Source organism: Aquarana catesbeiana, linkage group LG13 (genome assembly GCF_042186555.1).
Source record: "Aquarana catesbeiana isolate 2022-GZ linkage group LG13, ASM4218655v1, whole genome shotgun sequence".
Lineage (NCBI taxonomy): Eukaryota > Metazoa > Chordata > Amphibia > Anura > Ranidae > Aquarana > Aquarana catesbeiana.
In genome coordinates, this window is record NC_133336.1 from 98,658,898 (window position 1) to 98,681,723 (window position 22,826).

Below are 22,826 nucleotides of genomic sequence, written 5' to 3' on the forward strand. Positions count from 1 at the left end.
GCAAATTATCTGGATAGAGCACAGGAGGGTTATAATGCTTTAAGTGTGTGGGTGTTTTTTTTTTTTTTTTTTTGTTTTTTTTTTTGGAGATTGTGTCCCATAGCCAAACAGGAAGTGAAAGGAATTTCCTGCAAAATTAAGGGAATTCCTTGGGGACCCCATGTAGCCAGAACTAGTGTCCCCATTGGAAGATTTCCCCTCTATTTTTCTGGGTACAACCCAAAATGTGTGGTTTTATTTTTTACTTTCAATGATGATAAACAGGAGTAATTGAGAGGGGGGAAATCTCCTTAACAGGGGCACAAATGGCAATAAACTGATGGGTGTTATAATCCCTTTTCACTCTAGCCAGAGTAAAGTTTTACTTTAAGCAACAAGGCTACAATTCTAGAATACAATGCATTACATTTACCTTGATCATTTTCTCACAGCAGGTGTTAAAGTAGATCAATAAAAAATTTGCATACAGAGGTGTCTGATGGCTAAAGATATTTTGTATTGAATCACAATATGCCATGTGTCATGTATACTGTGAAAACCATGTTAACCCACATTGAGTATTTAAAAAGTGAATTGGGGTCTCCCTAAACTTCCTTTTGAAATGCATCTCTGCAAACTGCCTAGTATGCTTCACAAGAGACTTAAACCAACAAAACAGAATATTGCAGTTTACAAATGTAGCAGTAATGCCGTGTACACACGGTCAGACTTTTCGACTGGACCAAATCCGGCGGACACTCCGACTGTGTGGGCTTCACCGGACCTTCAGTGGACTTTTCCAGTCGCAAATCTGACTGACTTTAGATTTTGAACAGGCTTAAAATCTCTACGTCGTAACTCCGCCGGACCCAGAAATATGCTCGTCTGTATGCTAGTCCGACGGACCTAAACCCACGCTAGGGCAGTTATTGGCTACTGGCTATCAACTTCCTCATTTTAGTCCGGTGTACATCATCACGTACGAATCCGGACTTTTGTGTGATCGTATGTAGTTAAGTCCGTTAGTTAAAGTCCGCCAAACGTCTGTCGACAGCCTGTTGGGCGGGCTGTCGACTTTTGTAGCCGAAAAGTCCGTGTGTACGCGGCATTATACTCTTCCTGTCTGAAGGGAGACAATGCTCCACTCACTGTATATTATTGTGGAGGAGCATCTTTGACAGTGTACGACAGGAAAACTGCAACACTTGCCCTTCTCAGCTACTAAAATAAGGTGATGGTGCAGTAGTTTAAAAGTGACATAGGCAAGGCTGACACTATTTGAGATTTGTCGGCAAACTGCCTGAATTAACCCCCCCAATACTTGAGCCAATCTTGGTTTCGGGCTGTGCACAAGAGCAGCAGCGTTGCTCTCTCTCCTCCTCACTGGACTCTGACAAGGGAGACAGAGCTGCACTGTCAATAGACTCCCACAGTGCAACCTGATTGAGCCTGCACACTTCCATTCCCCCCTCCCCCTTTCAGCAAGTGACTTCCTTGGGTGGCCAGGAGTGCTGGTGGGGGACCTGAGATGAGGATCGGGACTGCTGTATGCCAAACCATTGCACAGAACAGGCAGGTATCAAATATTATAGGTAAAAGTTAACCTTTTCATTTCGCTTTAAACTTTGTATATATTTCCCACCAAAGGTCACTTTCTGCAAGTTTAAATGTCCTGTTTTTGTTTGTAGGTTTTTTATGCTGCCAGAGATGCCCAGGTGTCAGTTGCGCTCTTCCTGCAGCTGCTTGGCTTTTTTTCTCTCGGCTCTTCCCCTGCCTGGGCTTCCTTGCTGAGTAAATGTCAAGGTCTCATTGATGTTCCATTTAAAGGGAAAGGTGTTGCAAATGGAGATGTTAATGGAGGAACCAGGCAGAAGAAAGAAGTCTTGTTTGAACAATCTAGTCAGAATTTCCCAGGCCGAGATCGAGATCCTCGAAGAAATAAGAAAAAGGCTCTGGGAGTGGGATACTCAGTGAGGTACTTCATGCTGTATAATTGGGATTCTTTGAGTGTCAGAGTGTCAGAGTGTCAGAGTGTCAGAGTGTCAGAGTGTCAGAGTGTCAGAGTGTCAGAGTGTCAGAGTGTCAGAGTGTCAGAGTGTCAGAGTGTCAGAGTGTCAGAGTGTCAGAGTGTCAGAGTGTCAGAGTGTCAGAGTGTCAGAGTGTCAGAGTGTCAGAGTGTCAGAGTGTCAGAGTGTCAGAGTGTCAGAGTGTCAGAGTGTCAGAGTGTCAGAGTGTCCCTGCAGCAAGAGATGTGCAGGCTGCAACTGCTGACCTCTCCTAAAATGTATTTGCTTGCTACCTGCCATGACAGTCTGGCTGTTACCAGATACATGTTGGTCAGCTACTAAAGTAATAAAGCCAAAGATGGCCGGGCCCCTAGAGTTCATAGTACAGCTTCTTAAACCAAAATGAACATGAGGGCACTTCCTCAGTAAGTTGCTGGTTATGCTGAGTTTAAAGCTGAATTGCAGGTAAACTGTTATCTTCCCAAACATTTGTATTTTAATCTACATTCCTGTGATGTAGTTGGTATAGTTTGGTGCAAACCTTGTCTCCATGGCAGATGAATATGGCTTCCAGTATAGGTCCAAAGCAGGTCCACAGCCTGCTGAATAATGGAGCCACAGCACCCAGAGGTCCCTCTTCTGTTTTGTGTTGTAGTAAGGGAGACTACTAGCTCCGTATGGTGCAGCAGAGCCTGACTTGGCTTAGTATTTTGCTTCCTGACCTGACTGAGCCATACTGTGTATTGGGTTTTAGATCAGTACAAAGACCAGCTACGATACACTCGCCAGCCACTTTATTAGGTACACCTGTTCAATTGGCCGATTGGCAATTTGTTACCAAGCAATCGCATGGCAGCAACTCAATGCATTAGAATGGGGGAAGAAACGATTTATGTGACTTTGAACATGGCATGGTTGTTGGTTCCAGGCGGGCTGGTCTGACTATTTCAAACTGCGGCTCTACTGGGATTTTTACGCACAACCATCTCAAGGCTTTAGGGTGGTCCAAAAATTAGAAAATATCCAGCGAGTGGCAGTTGTGTGGACAAATATGCCTTGTTGAGTTTGAAGAATTGGCAGACTGATTCAAGATAGAAAGGCAACCATAACTGAACCACTCGTTACAACCAAGGCATGCAGAATACCATCTCTGATCACACTGGGTGCTAGCCCTGTCAGCTAAGAATGGGAAACTGCGGCTACAGTTCGCATAGGTTTACCAAAATTGGACAAGAGTGATCCATCCTGCCTTGTATCAATGGTTCAGGCTGGTAGTATAATGGTGTGGGGGATATTTTCTTGGCTCTTTGTACCAACTGAGCATTGTTTAAGTGCCACAGCCTACCTGAGTTTTGTTGCTGACCATGTCCATCCCTTTAGGACTACAGTGTACCCATCTTCTGATGGCTCCTTCCAGCAGGATAATGCACCATGTCACAAAGCTTAAATTCCCTCAAACTATCTTCTTGAACATGAAAATGAAGTCCCTGTACTTCATTGGCCTCCAGTCGCCAGATCTCAATCCAATAGAGCACCTTTGGGATGTGGTGGAACAGATTCGCATCATGTATGTGCAGCCAACATAGCTGCAGCAACTGTGTGATGCTATCATGACAATGTGGACCAAAATATCTGAGTCATGTTTGACTGGAGTAGAAAAAGTGTAAAGGGCCACAGGACCCTAATTTGGACTTTACAGGCCAAATGGACAATGATATAGAGATATAGTACAAAAATATATTTTGTTAACCAGTCATATCAAACAGGTCAAGTAAAAAATTAAAAAAATATGATCGTAATGAGTATCTAGTGTAAACAAGAGTTGACACCAAATAAACCGCAGTGAGCCTCTGTGCGTCAACGCGTTTCACTGTTTTGCTTGTCAGGTCTCACTTTCAAAGATAAGATAAATCTATCAGACATTATATTACAATAACGTATCATAAACTTTCAAACATTGCTATATCCAGAGGACATGTGCACATCAGATACAAATGGCTACCCTGTCGGCATAGAAATATCTCCACATGGAGAGCGCTCAGATGATCACCTTGTTGAGTCTATGCCATGAATGAAAGGCAAAAGGGGTCCAACCTGGTACTAGCAAAGGTGTACCTAATATGGCCGGTGAGTGTAGCTGAAGGTGCATAACTGGATTATGTTCATCTGTCTGACCTTCAGCTTTAAAGCAGACCTAGGATCTTTACTTGCCTCTCGTACAACTGTCTGCACTGGTCTTTGTCTGTCTTCATTGGATCTCTTTACTGTGCAGGAGCACAGGGTTCAGGCCAGCACTGTAAGCTGAGCTGCACGTGCACAGCTGTTTATATGCAGAAAAACACTGAGGGTAGGTGGGTTTTATTGCAGAAAGACCTTGCATGTCTCTTCTGCCTAATCAGTAAAGAAAGGAGATGAGGGTGGGAAAGTGAGGCAGTTGCTGAAGCTGACCATACTACTACCCAATCTCAATGGTTATGGTGGACTATCTCGGTACTGATAAACATAGTTGGTATATAAATTATTACATATAAAAACATACAGAATACATTTAAAAGCAAAATTTAAAACAAGTCAAATACTCAAGGTTCCCCCAAGAGATCATCTGAAGTTTATCTCAAGAATTGGCTTTTCCTCTACTAGTTTTGAGGTGCATTCACCGCCTCTTCAGGAGAAATCTATAAGACAAATACTTGAAGCGCAGATCAAATTACACTTTGGAAAGTGTATACAATTATACTTCGGCAAAAAAATACATGGAGAAAAATGAGTTGCTCACCCAGCGGATCAATGGCCATGTGTGGAACCATGGCCATTGATCCGTCGGGTGAGCAACTCGTGTGGGGGGGTGTGTTTTTTTTTTTTTTTTTTTTTTTTTTTTTTTTCTTTCCCCCCCACCCCCTTGAACACACAAATGTCATGGCTATCTGATAATCTGTCCAAAGCTATTCAAGATCTCTTATTCATAGTGACTTATTGCTTACAGGAAATCCCCATTATATGACAACTGTTTTCTGCATGCTCCAGATGGACAGCCTCTCTGTACCTGTGACAGGAAAAAAGCCCAGTGGTATCTGGATAAAGGCATTGGTGGTAAGTGCTGGCTTTTTGAACCCTTTCTAAAGTAAACTTGGTGAGTGATTTTATGTAGACTGCCATTACAGACTTTTGCTAAAAATGTTAATGAATCCAAAAACTGACACATTAATTGGTTAGACAGCCAGGTAACTGGCTTTTAGGGGGTTGGCAGTGGAGACCTACTGTCCTGGTATCATTTCATTTGGATCTCATTAACTCCACATGTTTCCTTCTAGATTTGGTAAGCAGTGACCCATTTGTAGTGAGGCTGCGTTTTGAGCCTTCTGGTCGTCCAGAATCGAATGTGGACTATTATCTGACGGTGAAGGAGAATCTTTGTGTTGTATGTGGCAAAAGGGAGTCTTATATCAGGTGAGTGAAGCCTTTGTTGGTATGTGATTGTACAGTATATGCTCTAGGCATTAGTCATTCTAAACTTTACTCTTGTATTGGCAATGGTGTTTTACTAGTCTGAGTGGGCACATTGGAGGTAGTGAGGTTCTTGCTAACACCTCAAATTAAGACAACGTGTAAGCTATATGCAAAGATTTGCTAGGTGGGAGTTTCTGTTCTGCAAGTGTAAGGACACATTCTAATCTACTGTAGCTATATAAATTTACCCAGGCATGAATCTTTGTATCAATTTTATTTTATTGCATAGGACACTGGCAGTCACAACTTTGCACACTCCCTTCTTTAACCCCTTCCACCACCCCAGGTAACACTTTTTTGCTAGTGTCCTCAGGTGATAGATGCATCTCTGTAGGAGAGAGGCTAGGCTTAGGCTTCTCTTGTATCAAGACTATTGCAAATTGCACCAATCCACTGCGGCAGAAGGTGTCTGTTCTCTGGATCAATGCCTGCTGGCTTCAAACTACAGATGTTACGTGGACACCAGGTCCATATAGGTACAGGGCTGGCCTGTAAGCTGTGACTGAACTTGATCCGGTGCACAGGGTGACTCTTAGGTACATTGCAATGCTGCTGGGTGCTGCAGTGTTCCACCTGCAGGGGAGCCCAGTCCTCAAATCCCCCTCCAATTGTGGCTATAGGCCTGATCAGTGTATGGGGTGATAATATCGGGGTTCAGTGGGACAAATTCCTAGGGCATGGTAAGCAGAAGCCAGCCCTTTTTAAACCGACCCAATTGGCACAAATGGTGGGTAGTTGGACTTTGTTCCCCTCTCTCAGATAGCAAGCTGCCATGTTGCCTAACTGTGCAGGCAGTGGCGTTATGCATCTCCTTTTGTACACGGGGTGCTGGTGCCATCTGGGTTCCACTGCGCACACGTGAATGCCATTTAGAGGTGACCGTGCATGTGTGGATGCTATTTTTACTTCTAGAGCTCAGTGGTAGCATTCTCAGATGTTCCCAGACAGGATTATGGAGAAGGTGCAGTGCTTGCAGACATGGTTTTCCTGTGGACTGGATACTACCCTACTAGAAGGCATGAATATCCCACAGGGACAACATGGAGGACAAGATTATGAAAAAAATGTGTGGCTGAAAGACACCACCACATCCCTACATAGACAAACAAATATACTAAACAGGGTGGGACTATGAATGTGCTGAAGACCCCCTCTCAAAATAAAGGTACATGGACTTGCTAGGGGTCTAGCCCTTTCAAAGCACAAATGGTGGTTCCTACACATGTCTACAGGTGAAATGTGACAGAATGCATTAGCTTTCCCATCTATAACCCTTATTGGAGTACAAATTGTGTGTGTGTGTGTGTGTGTCTGTCTGTCTTTTACAAATTTTATCTCTTTTCAACCATGTATGGACCTTTTTTATTTTGAGGGGGTTTTCAGCACCTTCAAAGTTCCACCCTGTTTGGTATATTTGTTTCACAACATGGAGGACCCTGAGCACAGAGGGGAAGTTGAGCCTTACAAATGTCTGCTCATTTACCGCAATCCCGATCATAGTGCTGTTCGCACAGGGGAACGGGGGCTTCTCCTATAAGATCGTCGGTGCTTCCCTATCTTCTGACTCTGCTATTGACTGGATATGGACCAGGATGATGTAGACATGGCAAACATTTCCTGACTGATGATTTATCTGTGGAAGAAAGCCTTTCTGCCAGTGTTGCCAAAACAAATATAGGACTTCCTTACTTATAGAGGTCTGTACATGTCTTGGGTTACTCTGCTGTGCCTTAGGGCTTGACATAGGTCCTAGGAAACCTAAAAAGCCTGTGTGCATTTCCTGTCCATGCCTTGGACAAGGATGTTTTGTATGAAGATTGGGAAGGCCTGGAAAAGGTTTACTTTCTCCTAAGTGCTTTGCTAGCCATATCTCATGGATTATGTATGTATATTTGGTGTGTCACTGGTGTCTGGCTAGGAACGCAAGAGCTTGCTCTTCCTTTCAGTGTCAGTCAGATCTTTCTGATAGGCTTGTGCTACTGTGGGGACAGAATGATGTGCTTTGTTGGTGGTTGTAATTCTGTTGCAAAAATGCAGAGAATCCTCTGGCTAAAATGGACTGCTGAGCCAGTCTGCAAGACTGCATTGGAAAAGATGCAAGGAGGAAGAATGCTTTGAAGTCTTTGGCTGCTTCCCCTGTTGCCTTTTGGATTTAAAGTAGTTATGCCTAGTAAAATGAGGGTCTCTACCAGTGAACCAGGCCCTTCTCAGAAGTCCTTTCGTTACCCTCAGGCATCTACATCTTGGACTAAGACAGGCAAGTCTTGGTTCTCCAGGCCCTCTGAGCCAGGTCCTAAGTCCCCTTCACAATGAAGGGGTGTCATTTCATTCTCAAACTTGAAACTTCAGAGCTGCTCTTCAACTTGTCAAATGTGCCTTTTGTCTCTTCAGCACAGAGCAGACTTATTGGAATCAGTATTTCAACTCCAGGTGCAGTAAGTTGATACAGGTCCCATGGAAGGTGCTGGAGGTTCTACTTGAGCCTGTTCATGGGCCCCAAACCAAAGATGTCAGACCTATTCTGGACCTCAAATCTTTAAAATGGTTAAGGCTGAAGGTTTTTAACCTTGATGCATTAAGGTAAACCTTTTTGTCATCTGTAAGATTGCACAGAGCAGTACATGTATGGTATGTTACAAATAAGTAAACCCCCCCCCGAATGTTACAAAATTTTACTATCTGAGATGGTCATAAGGCACCTTTAGGCTGGGGGATTTCTTGGCGTTGCTAGGTATCAAGGATACATACTCGCAAATCCCAACTTTTCTTCTGCACCATTGCTTTGCAGTAGGACAGCCACTTCAGTTTGTGGCTCTCCATTTTTGGTTTAGCCACAGCTCCCCAAGTTTTCATGAAGGCCTTGGCACCGGCTGTTATGATCCAGGGGGCTTGTGTCCTGGGAAATCTAGACTATTGTGTGACAGGTCTGTGTTTAGCCTAAGGGAGAACCTTCAGGTCTTGCAGCGCTGTGGTAGGATACTTAACTGACAAATCTGTCCTAGGACTGTGTGTTCATGGAATACCTGGCATTGGTACTGAATCCCCACACAGGAAAGCTTGTTGCCTTACAGAACAAGCTTAGGACCGTCAGTCCACTGAATCCCTCAGTGAGGGCTTCCAGGAGTGTCCTGGGGCAAGGCAGTCACATATGCTCTGATATTCCACACCCCCTGCACTACAACATTTGTCAGCCTGGAACTGGTCTTCCTGTCCCCAGACAAGCCTATGCGCTTGTCATACAGAGAAATTTTTCCCAAGGCGTCTTTGAGGACGGCACGAGAGATAGTGACTCCTCCCACCGAACCATAGGAAAAACCTTCCTCCAGATATTTAAAGGGAGGCACCTCCCTACCCCACCTCAGGGGTTTTTTTTTTTTCTCCGGCCTGGAGGGAACATGTTTGGAGAGGAGAGTCAGTATCGCTTGGATGTTCCTGAGACAGGGTATGGGTGTTTATATATTCCTCCTAGAAACTCTCTGTCCTAGCCAGGCAGTGGCAGCATCTCGGGTTCCTCTTCTCCCCTTGGTGCTCCGGGAGAGCTGGAGATCTGGTGGCCTGCACAGTCCTGGAGGTGGCGGCGCATGTTTTCCTGGGAGGTAGCGCCGGAAGTGACAGAGCGGGTCGGCTAAACTGCCATTTCTGGTGGTGGTGGTGGTGGGGGGGGGGGGGGGTGGACAGTACAGGAGCTGGCACTTATTTCCACGTCCGGTGAAGTGGCACTATGGGAGTCGAATCGGCGTATAAAGCCACGAGTGGAGTGCTGCGCTCCCGCCATGGAGGAGTCTGAAGCGGTGGGGACAGGCACCAGCAAGGCTCAGGTAGGAGGCAACGGTTTAAGTCTGCCTTTTTCCTTTACCTGTGGGATTGGTGGTTTTGTGGGGTGTGTTTGTTTTTTTTTTTTGTTTGTCTTCTCACAGGCCAAGAGGTCCTTCTTGCAGGGCCAAAATGGGAGAAAATTGGAAGAAAGCCCTATGCATTACTTGCATCACTTCTTTAGTACAGAGGAATCTGCTTCTGTTTGTGATGACCTGGTTGCCTCTGTAGAAGGAACTATATGCCATGATTCAGACCTTTCGTGATTCATTATTTAATCTGTCTGCTAGTCAGCCATCCACTTCAGAGTCTTCCCAGAGTTCTCTTTCTATCCCGGTGTTGGAAACTCTGTTTGAAGGCTCTTTAAACAGGGAAGAGCAGTCCCCCGCACCCTCCGATAAAGACTCGTAAGAGGAAGCTGAAGTAGCCCCCTCCAAATTTAAGTTATCCCTGGAAGAGGTGGATGGGCTTCTTGAAGCCATTCATGTTACACTTGGCTTAAGTGAAGAAAAGAAGGAATTATCTCATGATCATATGTATGCAGGGTTAAACCTAAGGGTTAGACATTCCCAGTTAATTTGGTAATTTATGACGCCATTAAAGAATGGCAGGATCTGGAGAGAACCTCTTTTCTCCAAAGCCCACAAGTTTTCCTTTTGAGGGGTACCCAGGTTGGATGCTGCTTTTTCCCAGGTCTTGAGATCCACCTATCTGGCTCTTGAGGACATGGGGATCCTAAAGGATCCAATGGATAAACGTAGATCTTTTGCTCAAGAGATTGTGGCAATCAGTCATGAGCAATTTAAAGCCAGCAATGGCAACATGTGTAGCCAGGAATCTGGAATATTGGATTAACCAGCTAAGGTCTTAGTGGCAGATTCACCCAAACAAGAGCTTTTAGATTCTTTTTCTACCCTATCCTCTGCAGTTGCTTATATAGCAGATGCTTTGGCTGAAGCAATTAAAATGTCAGCTAGACCAGCAGCCTTGACAAATTCTGTGAGAAGAGCTTTGACTAAAGACCTGGCAAGGTGACACACAGCTTCAAAAAGCAAACTTTGTGGGGTTCCTTTTTCTGGGGACCTTTTTGGTCCTGATCTAGATAATCTAGACAGAACTGCCAAAAAGAGAGCGGGCCCCAAAGCATCTTTTTCAACCTCAAAACTAAGGAGCAGGACAGCAAGTTTCCAGGGAGAAGGAAAAATTGGTCCACACAAGGTAAAGGGTGGAATCCTTTTCCGTCCCACACAAGCTGGAAAACCCCAATGACTTGACCCGGCGGGTGAGCGAAAGGCTACGAAAGTTCCTTCCGCAGTGGTCAGGGATAATGTCAAAGCCGTTTTATTCTGACCACTCTTGCAGGGCTACACAGTGGTATTCAAGTGCCATCAAAAGAACAGCAGGAGGGATTCTATTCTCATGTCTTCCTGGTAAGAAAACTAATAGGAAAATTCCGATTCTCAATCAAATACAGAAGGTTCAAGATGGACTCTATACTTTTTTTTTTTTTTTTTTTTTCTGACCGAAATCTGACTCCATGTTGCTTCATGGCATCAGTAGATTTAAAGGATGCATATCCTGATCTCACCCCATTCCAGAAGTATCTCAGGTTGGCAGTAAGGGTGGAGGGTGTGATTCATCATCTACAGTTCAGGGCCTTACCGTTCGGTCTGTCATCCTCACCCCCAATTGTCACCAAGGTGATGGCTGAAGCCTTAGCTCCGCTTCACCTTCAGGGAATCGCAGTAATTCCTTAGACGATCTGCTAGTTTTGGCCCCCTCGAAGAATTGCAGGGCAACTTAAACAGCGCACACAACTATTTGGAATCTCTGGGATGGATTCTAAACCTTCAAAAATCTTCCCTAAACCTGTCTCAGGAGATTCGTTTTCTGGGTTATCTAATAACTAACCTTCTGTGCAAACCCAGCGGGGGAGAAGGAGACTTTCCACATTTTGGATGTCAAAAGGACTTTGTTGTGTTGCTTAGACAAGACAAATTATTTCAGACATACAGATTCATTGTTTCTTTTTCAGGCATCAGGAAAGGTTGCCAGGCTTCTAAAGTTTCTTTAGCCAGATGGCTATCCATTTCAGAGGCATATTCACATGCAGGTTTGTCTCCACCAGCGGGGATTTGTGCACACTCGACCAGAGCACATGCATCCCTTGGGCAGAGAGCTGGTGCCACCCCTGAACAGATTTGCAAGGCGGCAACATGGTCAAGTTTCCGCACCTTCGTGCTACATTACAGGTGGGACCTCGCATCTACCAGCGATCAGGCGTTTGGCAAAAAGGTCCTGCAAGCTGTTGTCTCCCCTCCCCCTTTTCTGCTATCCTCTCAGGTGCTGTCCTGAAAGACGCCTTGGGAAAATCCAAGTTAGACTTGCCGGTAACTTGTCTTTCAGGACAGCAATAACCGGACCCATTTTTAAAAATTTTTTTTTTTTTTTTTTTTATTTTATACTATGACGTATGTGTTCCAGCTGGGGCCTGAGGTTCTCTTCCACAACTGAGGTGTAGTAGGGAGGTGCCTCCCTTTAAAGGTCTGAAGGAAGAAAGTGTTTCCTATGGTTCGGTGGGAGGAGTCACTATCTCTCAGGTGCTGTCCGGAAAGACATCTGGAAAACAAGTTACCGGTAAGTCTAACTTGGATTTTTGATGTGATGGAGGGTTAAATCAGTCCATGGAACTGGGCTGATACTTTTTGCTGACCTGGAGAGTTCAACACTCCTTCCCAGACCGTCAGGCTGCCATCCATGGTGAACAGCCACAGCTCATGGGACTTGGACTCCAGAGTCCTGACTTCCAATCAACATCTGGAGCTGAAAGCATTTGTGTACCTCCCGTGTTGGACAGACCTTGTTCTTCTAGTCTTAATACAGTCCTAAATCACCAAGGTGCCACAGGTCAGACAGATTTCACCTTAAATTGGGCAGAAATGCTTTGCCATATCAGTCATGCACATTGAAGTGAACAGGGCTACAGTGAGTTCTGGTGGCCCCAAACCAACCGGTAAGGGACATTCTTTGCATATTAGAAGCACTGCGCTGGTCTCTTCGGATCATCCAGATGTTCTGTTGCAAGGCTCTATTTGCCATGCTAACGCTTACTGGCTTTTAAAAGCATGGCTTATGTCCTAAGGGGAGGGCAATTTAAAATTGGTGATTCCCACTTAAAGCAAGAGACTACTTGTAAGCTATCATCCTACTTGGAAGAGTTGTTTCCATTGGGATGAGCAGGAGAACTTCCACCCTCACCTATGCTCGCCTCCTAATTTCTCTTGCATGCTGCAGCTTGATGGCGCAGTACAGCTTTTTTAAAATCTAAAATGCAGCCCATTGTTTACAATGTGCCTGTAAACAAGTGCTGTATATGCTTGAGTAAAGAGAAATCTGCATTCCCAGTCAGTATTTTGCACAAATGCACGCAATATGCACATATGAGTATGGGTATTAATGGATTTTGCCCATGAATGTATTGTACGTGCATATGCACAAATACGAGCAACACAAATGCCTGAGATTCTTTGGTTCACCTGATGGGGCCAAAAGGTTTTTCTGAATCGTGATCTACAACTGTGGCCAAAAGTTTTGCGTAACCCAAGTACTTCATTATTTTCTTTTCAGTCTGCTGCCTTTGATAGGTGGGGGGGGGGGGGGGGAGAATGGGGCAAATTCCTGCTCCGATCGCCATGGGAGTGAGTACCTGCTCCCCACCCAAAAGCATTCCAAATATAGGAGGGGAGGAGGAAAAACAGAACTTTTGGGTTGTTTCCAACTTCTAAATCCCACCATGTTTCATTAATTTAAAATCCCCCATTAAATACAGTCTTCTCCATTGTCTATTTCTATACCCTCCCCCTTTATTTATTTATTTTTCTGCACTGGCATACACTGTTTTTCAGAACTTCTTTTTTTTTTTTTTCTAAAAGTAGCCAATTTTCTGGTGTTTCTGCCTACATACTGGAGTCTATGGCACTCCGGCATCTAGGTGACATGGGTGCTCACAAAATGGTTTGCTCTCAGGTTTCTGAATATTTTTAGCAGTAAAGTGAATACTTCCTTGGTAAACTTTTTTGCAAGGATTTCCATCTCTTGCACTTCAAAAACCTGTTTGGCCTAGAAAACACTTAAGGAGCATCTGAACTACTTTTTTTTTGTTAAACTAGCCAAGACAGGAGGTGAGGGAATCCTTAGTTATCATTATAAAATAGAAAGAACAATCAGCGCAAACAATTGTCAAATAAATGGATAATGCAAGCTGAACACTAAAGGATTCACCAACCCAAAACAATATATTATGGAAGATAAGTGCAGCGCAATAAGCGTATGATCAGCATAAAAACATAAATGAAAAAAGTCCTTAAGTCATAGATGGATTAAACTTCAACCTTCGATCAAAAAAGGACGTGTATATTCTTCTCAAACTCTTGCACAATAGATCTGTAGGAAAATGCGCTTACCAGAACTGTTGGACCTCTAAGTTATAGGAGGTCATACGGGCATGATAACCAGAAACCATCAACAGAACGACTTGGTTCACATGGATAATTGTCCTCATCCACCATAGCCTTTTACAAGCTGGAGACCATGTAAATCATATTGCAGCGATCAAATTTTCCTCAGATCCTCACTAAGTGTATATTAAACACCATAGGTGAAAAAAGCCAAGAAGATAAAAGAAACCAAGTCCTCTAAGTGCAGACTGAATGCTAATTTATTCAACAAAACAAAGATGCTCAGCTGTTCGCGCCTTTCTTGCTTGGAAAGCATTGTCACTGTTTTTACCCTGCATTGCAGCGGTTAAGTTGCAAGTGTGATTGGAACAGTTTTTATGTGCTTTTACACTGCGCCCCACAGCGCTTTTTATTGCCATACATCTTCGTTTTTTTGAGGACTTTTGTTTCTTTTATCTTCTTGGCTTTTTTCACCTATGGTGTTTAATATACACTTACTGAGGATCTGACTGAGGAAAATTTGATCGCTGCAATATGATTTACATGGTCTCCAGCTTGTAAAAGGCTATGGTGGATGAGGACAATTATCCAGGTGATCCAAGTCGTTCTGTTGATGGTTTCTGGTTATCATGCCCATATGACCTCCTATAACTTAGAGGTCCAACAGTTCTGGTAAGCGCATTTTCCTACAGATCTATTGTGCAAGAGTTTTGGAGAAGAATATACACGGCCCTTTTTTTTTTTTTTTTTTTTTTTTTTTTTTTTTTGAGGGTTGAAGTTTAATCCATCTATGAATTATTAAGGACTTTTTAATTTGTTTTTATGCTGATCATACTCATACTCTTATTGCTCTGCACTTATCTTCCATAATAAATCCTAAGTTATCACCAGACAGAACTAGTGTCTCCTTTCAAAGAGATCCCCACAATTTTCTATTCCGCAGACAATCCAAAATTTGGGATTATTTTTCACTTATAATAAACAGGTCTAATAGAGGGTGACCCTCCTTTTTAACAGGGGCACAGACAGCAGTAAAAAACGACTGGTGTGCTAATCCTTACACCCGTAAGCACAGGCATAGAGGCCATGCCATTCCTAATCCGCATGATGAAATGCATTGGGCAGGGTCTGGCATGTGACATCACATCCATTCCTCATCCGTCTGGTACTCTCCCTCCTGATTGGCAGAGATACAGCAGCACTATTGGCTCTTGCTGCTGTCAGCTAACCAGGAAAGAGGGGGCAGGGCTGAAGTGCAGCTCCATGTCTAAATGGACATATGGAGCTGCAGCTTGGCTAAGGTGCCCCATAGCAAGCTGCTTGCTGTGGGGGCACTTAACAGGAGGGAGGGGACAGGAGCAGCGAAGAGGGACCAGAGAAGAGGATCCAGGCTTTAACATGTTTGTAAAAGTGTGGTTTTTTTTTTTTTTTTTTTTTTTTTTTTTTTTTTTTTTTTTTTTTTTTTTTTGCCTTTTAAACCAGCACATATTGTCTTTTAGCTCGGTAATGAAAGGACAGTTTGTTGCTATGGACATTGGAATGATTACTTTTCCTTCCAGCACACACTTGACTGCCTCTTGCCTGTGGCCACTTGGCCTAAATGCAAAGTAGTGGTTCTCAACCACTATTTGCTAGGGGTCACCAAATCCTGGGCTGTTCCTGAAGCCCGCATCGCTCTCCAAGCTTTTTCATGGCCGCCCCGCAAGGCTGTTCCTGGAACCTGTGGTCCCCCCCACCCCCCCCCCCCCCCCCCCAGCCACCCGTTCAGTTCATGGCATGGCTGGGGTGCAGAGACTAGAGGTCAGCTGACTGGTGAGGAATGTGAAGTGGGAGGGGCTGGAGGAGACACTATCTCCTGATTTCGGCATAGGTGTCACTGCTGCAAGACACCGCAGAGCTGGAGACAGTGAAGCCGGAGGCAGTGAGTAACACTACCTGTGATTAGAGTTGCCATTAAAAGTCCCCACTACAGTTCTCATATAGAATAAGAACAGACGGCTAGAGAGGGATTGGGAGGTGGGGGATTAGGATAGAGAGATAAAAGGGGAAAGAAATAACAGTGGTACATCCTAAAATGTACCCTAAGGGGTTTTAATACTGTACGAGACTCCGAGCGCTAAATGTCCGTTGGTTAAGGGCAAAAATGACTTGTGTTTGCCTTGGGTGCTGACAATCCATGCTACGAAAATTTTACTGTTGGGTCCCCACAACTTGGAAATTTTATCAAGGTCACAGCACTAGAAAAGCTTGAACCCAGTGATGTAAAGGCTTTATTTTAACATGACTGTATTCTACATTACAGCAGGCCAGTCAATTTTTAATTATACCATATTACGCCTTTGTTTTTGTGCAGGAAGAACATTGTCCCGCATGAGTACAGACGTCACTTCCCTATTCAGATGAAGGATCATAACTCTCATGATGTGTTACTTCTGTGCACATCTTGCCATGCAGTGTCCAACTACTATGACAACAACTTGAAACAACAACTGGCAGAGGAATTCTGTGCTCCTATAGGTTGCGAGGAAGGGGTTCGCATGCTAGAAGATGTCACAAGAAGGCAAGTGCGGTCAGCTGCGCGAGCCTTGCTTAATGCTTCCAGGCTTCCAGAACACCGTAAAGAGGAGCTCCTAGCTGAGATCAAAGTATTTTATTGTGTGGAGGAGGTCACTGAAGAAACTCTTAAAGAGGCTGCAAATTTGGAGACCAGGTAAGGGCAGATGACATGCATACAGGAAACAATTTTGTTTTATAAGGCAGGTCTTGTGTGCAGTTTACATGATGGAAAAGCATTTCTGTATCTCTGTAACATCTCTGATTTTGTGAAAAATATTAGATGGTCTGCCTTAACCTAATCCACAAACTCTTGATATTGGTCTCATGCAGTTCAACTTTTTTTTTTTTTTTTTTTTTTTCCTAATGTGCAAGCTATTGCGTGGGTTACTTCTCATATGCCCATTATGGGGCTTAAATGTCAAAGGATTTATTCTGCTGATCAAATCTGTGCTCAGGCCCTGTCATTTAAAGAGGCAGGCAGCAGATGGTGTTATGCCGTGTACACACAACTGGACTTTTCGACAGCAAAAGTCCGACAGGACAAATCTGCCAGACAATTCTATTCTGTGTGGGCTTCATCGGACCTTTGTTGAAAAATCAGACTGACTTTAGAAATAGAACATGTTTCAAATCTTTCTGACGGACTCGAGTCCAGTCGAAAAATCCATTCGTCTGTATGCTAGCCTGAACGAACGACGCAAGGGCAGCTATTGGCTACTGGCTATGAACTTCCTTACTCTAGTCTGGTTGTGTGTCATCACATTCGAATCAGTTGGACTTTGGTGTGATTGTGTGTAGGCAAGTCTATTGCATCGGAACTCTGTCGAAAGTCCTTCGGAGTTCAGTCCGTCGAAAGTCCGCTCGTGTGTACATGGCATTAGTCTCCATTCACCCAAATGCATTTTTTTCATGCTTTTTGCAGAAACTCACAACTTTTAACATGGGTTCCTATGGAACACATTCACATTAATGCGTTTTTGTGCCTCTGCATTTTTGGAAAGGGTCAGACTTTAAATGCAAAATGGTGTATTTTTTTTTTTTTTTTTTGTTTGTTTTTTTTTCCCTTTTTGACTTTTTAAAAATCTGCCCAACAAATTTTCTAAACAAAGAAATTTGAACCACAGAAAGCACTGCAGAAACACTCAAAAGCAACATGCATAGCTGTGAATCGAGCCTTAGACAATGGCGCAATCTAGAGGATTAGGCATTAATGAAATGGGACTGCACTATAAAGGTACAAAGTTTTATATGGAAGGTACTTCTGTAAACAGATTAGGGCTGCCATTATTTTTGAAAATGCCAGTTGGTAGGCAGCCTTTGGCTCAAATACAGGGGGTCCCCGACTTACGAACATCCGAGTTGCGAACAACTCCTACTTACGAACGGGGCCTGAATGACGTCACTGCCGGCCGAATCTTCCTCTCCTTGCTTGACTGAGCCGTTCCTCCGTTCCTGGCCTGCCCGTCGTGGCCGCGGCCTAGTGAAGCCTCCAGGATCCCCGGTCTTTCCTGCGCCGCTGCCCCGCCGAGGTGCACTGCGGCCGGCCGGCCTGCCCGGACTCGGATCACAGACACTGCTGCTGTCTCCATCCATCCATCTCCCTGCTGTGCCATCACACATCAGGTCCCCTCTCTGGTGTCTCCTGTCCCTGCTGCCATGTAAACAGTGAGAGGGGAGAGCTGTGCTGTGCTGTGGAAATCTAGCACAGTGCTGGGACTCCTGTTTTGGAGGTGACAGGGTCAATAAAGAGAACCTGTCACCTCCAATTGCTATCACACAGGGAATTGTTTTCTCCTGTGTGATAGCAATAAAGTTTAAATGAAAAAAAATTGATAAAAATTAAAAAAAAATAAGAGATACAGTAATAATTTAATAAAATAAAAAAGAAGTAATCAAAAAAGTAAAGAATAAGAAAAATAATATTAAAAATAAAAAAATTATACAAAAATAAATAAAAGACTGGATGTGCACTAAAAAAAGGTACTGTTCCGACTTACAAACAAATTCGACTTAAGAACAAACCTACAGTCCCTATCTTGTTCGTAACCCGGGGACCCCCTGTACTTCAGTCAAACCTGCAACAGGAAATGTATTCCTTCTGGCCAGTAATTCAAATGGCACTAGCATTCTTGGATAGGTCAGCAATGACCATTTCCTTCATAACAGAAATGTCCTTTATTAAACAAAATTCTGTTTGGGTTTTGTAACCAAACAAATTTTACATTCTAATGCTGTCAGTCTCCTCCAGATCTTCGTATTTTCCCCTGTGATCCAGCTACGTGTTGAGGATGGCTGTGTGTGTTGGGTTTTTTTTTTTCCCCAACTGTATGTAGGAATATAGCCATCCACCTGGTGCCCTCCTGAGTACAGTAATACATTGATGCAGTCATCACTGGCATGTCACAGCAAGCACAATCTCCTAATTAGAATTGCCATCCATTTGGCACTGCCCTGAATGACAGCAGGACCAGGAAGAGAGGAATAGTGTTACTGCCTTGCCCCTTACCACTGTCCAGGTCTCAGTTGCTGTAACGTCCTTTCTGTATATTCAGACAGTGAGTTATAGTAGGTTCAGTAGAGTAGTGCATGTGACTGCAGTTTTCATGCACTGTTACTCGGAGTAAGGAAAAAGCAAAAGCTTTGGTCAGTAGCATGTGGGGTAAACAGTAATGACCAAAAAGTATTCTATCTAACATATGAGAGCAGTTTACCTGCCAAAGGACTTGTAGCTGTCAATCCAGTCCTAAGACTTGCACAGCCATGTGAACAAAGCTACATACAGCTAAGGACTATATTGGTATCCTGGCTATATGGAACCTGCTGATTGGGCATTAAATAAACTGCAGACTGATGTCAGCCCTCTTGGCTTTCCTCTCAGGTCAATGGTTGTATGCAGCACACCTATAACTTTCACTGAAGGGGGATGGGTTTTTAACTTTGTATCCATAGTTGATGCTTTCTTTTGTCTTTCTGGTAAAGAACTAGCTATATGCCATGGCGAGAAACTTAATATATTTTTTTTTTTTTTTTTCTGGCAGAATCTTTAATGAAACTTATACCCCACATGGATTAAAAGTGGTGCAGTGCTTTGCAACAGGAGGACTGAAATCTTTAATGGAGCTTGAAAAACGCTGGCGCCAGCACTTCCTGGACAATATGCAACCCAAATTTCTTCCCCAGCAGTGGTCTGTTGACCATAACCATAGCAAACTGATCAAGAAATATGGTGAAGATTTACCCATCAAGCTGGGCTAGAACTCATGGAAGTTCTGACAAGACTGTTATCTGAAGTGCTGCTAAGAATGCTATAATTTAACTTTTACCAGAACTGTTTACACACTAGGAGCTGGCAACCATTGGTGCTTTTACTATTCAACGCAACCTTTATATGAATAGCTTGGATCAATTCAGCAGTACTAAATTTCCAGAGTGCCAATACCTAGTTGGGTAACCTTATCCCAGTTTTGTGGGGTTAAGTATAAGTTATTTTTTTAAAACTTGCTATAATTTAAAATATATTTATTAACTATTATCAGTTTGGCCTTAAAAGTGACAGACTTTAAGTTGTTTTACCACTGTCGCTGAGGTCCAGCTTGTGTCTTCGGTGCGGAATTTAGCTTTTGCCCAAAGTTAATTTTTCCAGCCTGCTATCTGCAGTAATTGAAGTGTTGTGCTGACGCTCTAGAACTATACTCCATTGCCTGAACTGTACCTGCATCAGTCTGCACTCAACGCAGGTGCATTGCCTCCCCTGCCACGGTTTATAGTGGTTTGTTTTAAATGGTGGTCTCACAGTAGGTTTTGCCAAACACAGAGCAAAGCATCTGACTGGTAACCTTTTTGTAAGGACATGCTCAGTGCTGTGCTTGGCAAAATGGACAACTAGGCCAGCTGCTAGCATTGGGAGGGCTGAACAGTTACGAGTGCAGCCTGATACATATGCAGCTTGGGAATCTTCAATGTCTGTCATAAACACTGGATCTTTTCTCAAGCAGTTCAGCGTTTCATCTTGTGCATGGGCTTCTGCAAGTGATACAAAACGTAGCCCGTGTACTAGCCAGTAACATGGTCCTGCTTATAAATTTGCATAAATATCAGCTAGAGGGTTCATGCACAGAGCCAAACGTTGGCAGGAAAAATTAACACTTGTGTGGTCATAGTGCCTGACATTTTCATGTCTCTTTTCCCTACCCCGTGACAACCTATGTCTTTTCTAGAAAAAGGACTTCCACTTTTGTATAATGTATTCGACTCCAGTGAATGGGGTTATACTTAGTACAGCCTTATGTTTTATTCTCCTGCATGACTTGTGGATAAGTCTGATCTTCCTATCTTTAAATATCATTTAAAAAGCATAAATTGTTTAATATTAAACCCTTGTCGTATTTTATTTAAAGTAAGATGACCTATTCCATGTGATGGACGGAAAATACTGTTGAAAAAGGGGAAGTCCCATTCTTGAGCATCAAATCTTGTCCTCCTGCCCACTGCTAGGATACCTTCCTAGATTGTTCATTCAATAGATTTTGCAGACAGTCCAAGCTGGCTGATTTTTGGCTATGGTTATCCTAACCCACTGGGTCACTGACTTTACACAGGTATGCATAACAAAGGCAGTCCCTAATTCCCTTCATCCTAAGGTCAGTGATGTGGTTACATTAGAAAGGTTGGCATACAGCCAGGTGGTGGAAAATTTTAGTCTGTTTCTCCTAGAACATGTTTACCTTTTTAGTGCTGTTGACGTCTTAAGTGAATTCAGCCATTCCTGTGGCCCTGGCATCTCAAACACATTCTTCAGGTGCAAGGCTTTGCCAATTGGGGCACAGAACTATCGGAGTCCTGCTTGGACAAAGTGATATTGACAATAACAGCTCAGTGCTTATAGTCCCACCCTGCACTATAAAAACTTTTTGGGGGGGGAGGGGGGGGTTTGTCAGCTGCAGTTTTTGACTGTAACTCTGGTGTTCCCCTACATTTTTTATTTTTTTTTTAAATTTATTTTTATAGTTTTACTTTTCTGTCAGTGGCAGGCCTCAATTTAGGGCTAGTTCTCACTGGTGCGATTTCTGACATCTCATGTGATTTGCAGTGCAAATCGCATGCAATCTCTGTGCAATGTGACTTCAGCCATACCAGATAGTAGTATTTTGCATCGCATTTGTACCAAACTCACACAGAACTTTTTTTTTTTTTTGTGGGACTGCAACATTGTAGTGGACAAATCTAACCCCAATTACACTTTTTGGACACCAGTGACATTACATCAGTGCTATAAAAATGCACTGATCAATGTATAAATGACACTGGCAGGGAAGGGGTTAAGTGTTCCCTGGATGTGTTCCAACTGTTGGGGGGGGGAGGGATAGGTTCACTGGGACATGACAGATCATCGGGGAACAGAAGATCTCTGACATGTCATTAGGCAGAACATGGAATTGCCTTGTTTACATAGGCAGTTCCCTGTTCTGCCTCTGTACACAGCGATTGCTGGTGGACATCATGCCTGCAGGCACGCTCCCATGCTGCCGCCGGCACGTGCCCCGCTAGCCACCTTGCACAAACCGACGTACAGGCACGTTGGTTTGCGCAGGAGAGCCAACCTGCTGCAGTAAATGTATGTGAACTGGTTGGTAAGTGGTTAAAGTGCACCAAATGTCACTTTACATTCAGTAAGTGCATCCAATCACATTTCTAATAAGCCCCCCCCCCCATGTCTGGGAAGAAGCAGATGTTTCCGTGCTGCTATGAGGGGGGCTAGCAGTGTCTGTGTCCACAGTCAAAGGTGGGTGTGGTCTGTCAGGGCTCACTTGTCTGTTTAGTGATGTTGCCTGTGCTATCCAGCCACAGCATGTAGAGGTGGTGGACTGGCTAACTAAACCATACTCATCCTCTTTGACCCAAGCTGACACTAGGGCGCAGTCCAAGACAGCTTATTCTGCCTCATTGTCCACCGCTACTCCTGCCAAAACCCCAGTATAATGCAGTCAGCTGAATTATTTGAACACAGCGTCAGCCACTTGCTTCTTGACAAGGCACAGACATTACTTGATTATGTTTGTGCTGAGGTTGAGGAAGGGAGTAACATGAGCCTAAAGAAAGCACTGCAAAACACATTTGCAGTCATTAACAGTTCCACCAGGTGGAACTCAACTTTGGCAATGCTGCACATGCAGCAGAGAGCCATTGAGTACCTGCTAGTATGGCACACGGGACAGGCTCAGGGCATGCACTGGCACCATTTGAGGAGGTGACAAGGATGATGAGACATCACAATGCATGCATCGGTGACACCATGCCTTTTTGCATGTCTTGCTTGAGCTTACTCTGCGTTGCATTATGGACAGGGCACATGAGGCAGAGCAGTCAGATGAAGAGGGAGGACTTCCTCTCAAGGACTGCTTTATGCAGACCCCATGCTTGTGATGCCACAGAACACAGGATTTTTGACAGTTTTGGAGGCATAGAAGCAGTGAAAGACATACATCAAACCTTAAGCCCTGGTCCCATT

At 43.9% G+C, this 22,826-nt stretch overlaps 1 protein-coding gene across 1 annotated transcript in view; it reads left to right on the forward strand.

The window, feature by feature from the left end:
- Nucleotides 1–20,692, forward strand: part of EXD2 (exonuclease 3'-5' domain containing 2) — a 33,347-nt gene extending 12,655 nt beyond the window's left edge. The window contains exons 5-9 of the mRNA XM_073610142.1: nt 1,668–1,954; nt 4,969–5,075; nt 5,297–5,432; nt 16,116–16,472; nt 19,357–20,692. Of these exons, the coding sequence (XP_073466243.1) occupies nt 1,668–1,954; nt 4,969–5,075; nt 5,297–5,432; nt 16,116–16,472; nt 19,357–19,573 (1,104 nt within the window). The 3' untranslated portion in view covers nt 19,574–20,692. The remainder of the gene's footprint in view (nt 1–1,667; nt 1,955–4,968; nt 5,076–5,296; nt 5,433–16,115; nt 16,473–19,356) is intronic.
- The last annotated feature ends 2,134 nt before the right edge of the window (nt 20,693–22,826 follow it).